Source organism: Protobothrops mucrosquamatus, unplaced genomic scaffold (assembly GCF_001527695.2).
Source record: "Protobothrops mucrosquamatus isolate PMUCROS unplaced genomic scaffold, P.Mucros_1.0 scaffold43245, whole genome shotgun sequence".
Taxonomy (NCBI): domain Eukaryota; kingdom Metazoa; phylum Chordata; class Lepidosauria; order Squamata; family Viperidae; genus Protobothrops; species Protobothrops mucrosquamatus.
Window position 1 is genome coordinate 1 of NW_015428975.1, and position 1,195 is coordinate 1,195.

At 39.6% G+C, this 1,195-nt stretch overlaps 1 protein-coding gene across 1 annotated transcript; it reads left to right on the top strand.

The window, feature by feature from the left end:
- Positions 1 to 5: 5 nt before the first annotated feature.
- LOC107302282 (olfactory receptor 1019-like) lies at positions 6 to 761 on the top strand (the record flags this gene model as incomplete). Its single annotated transcript, XM_015831381.1, has 1 exon — positions 6 to 761. A coding segment is annotated over one exon (756 nt), but the record flags the coding sequence as incomplete, so codon positions are not given.
- Between the last annotated feature and the right edge of the window lie 434 nt (positions 762 to 1,195).

The following is a 1,195-nucleotide window of genomic DNA, read 5'->3' on the forward strand; positions in this document are numbered from 1 at the left end:
CCTTTGTTGATCTCTGCTGCTCTTCAGCCATTTCTCCAAAAATGCTGATTGACTTGTTGGTTGAAGGAAAAAGAATTTCATTCGGTGCTTGTGCTACACAGCTCTTTCTGATTTGTACATTTGGAGATACAGAGTGTGTTTTGTTGGCTATGATGGCCTATGACAGATATGTGGCCATCTGCAATCCACTTCTTTATCCGGCTATCATGTCCAAAAAGGTCTGCCAACAAATGATTGCTGTTGCATATTGCATAGGCCTAATGGATGCAACAATATACATATCCTCAATATTTCGACTGATATTCTGCCGGTCAAATGTTATTAATCATTTCTTCTGTGACGTACCTCCACTCTTAATGATCTCCTGTTCAGATACATACATCAGTGAAATAGTGATAATTGTCATTGGTAGCTTTGTTGAAGTAAGCAGCATAGCTATGATTCTTGTATCCTATGCTTATATTTTGAATACAGTCCTGAGAATGCGCTCTGCTGAGGGCAGGCACAAAGCGTTTTCCACCTGCAGCTCTCACCTGACAGCTGTTGGCATATTCCACGGGACAATACTCTTCATGTACTTTCGGCCCAGCTCCAGCTACTCCATGGACCAAGATAAATGGGCCTCATTGTTCTACACAGTTGTGGTCTCCATGTTCAACCCTCTCATCTACAGTCTGAGGAATAAGGAGGTGAAAGATGCTGCAACCAAATCCGTGGGCAACATATGGATTTTTAAAGGGAATAATCCTAGATACATTTAATGGACAATTTCATTACCAGCATTGCCATTTCCAAAAAGGAAGAACATCAGTAAGGAAAAGAATATATTTGCTAGCAATCAACAAGGAGAAGGTTCCTGGTAACCTTAAATCACAATTATGATTTTTACACATCACAGGATCAAAAATCTTTATCACTATGGATAGTAAAAATCAGAAGTTTGTAAATTTGATACAACAGTGGTTCTCGACCTTTTCTTCACCACCGACCCCCTTTAAACATTTAAGATCCCCAAGACGTAACTCAATATTTAAATCATAACATTTTTCCAGCCTTCGCGGACCCCCTGTGATGACATCATGCCTCCCCAGGGGTCTGCAGACTACAGGTTGAGAACCCCTGTGATACACTATTATATAATCTAACTATAAAGATTATATTAGTTCACAGTTGAACAAAAATAAAGATTGTGGTA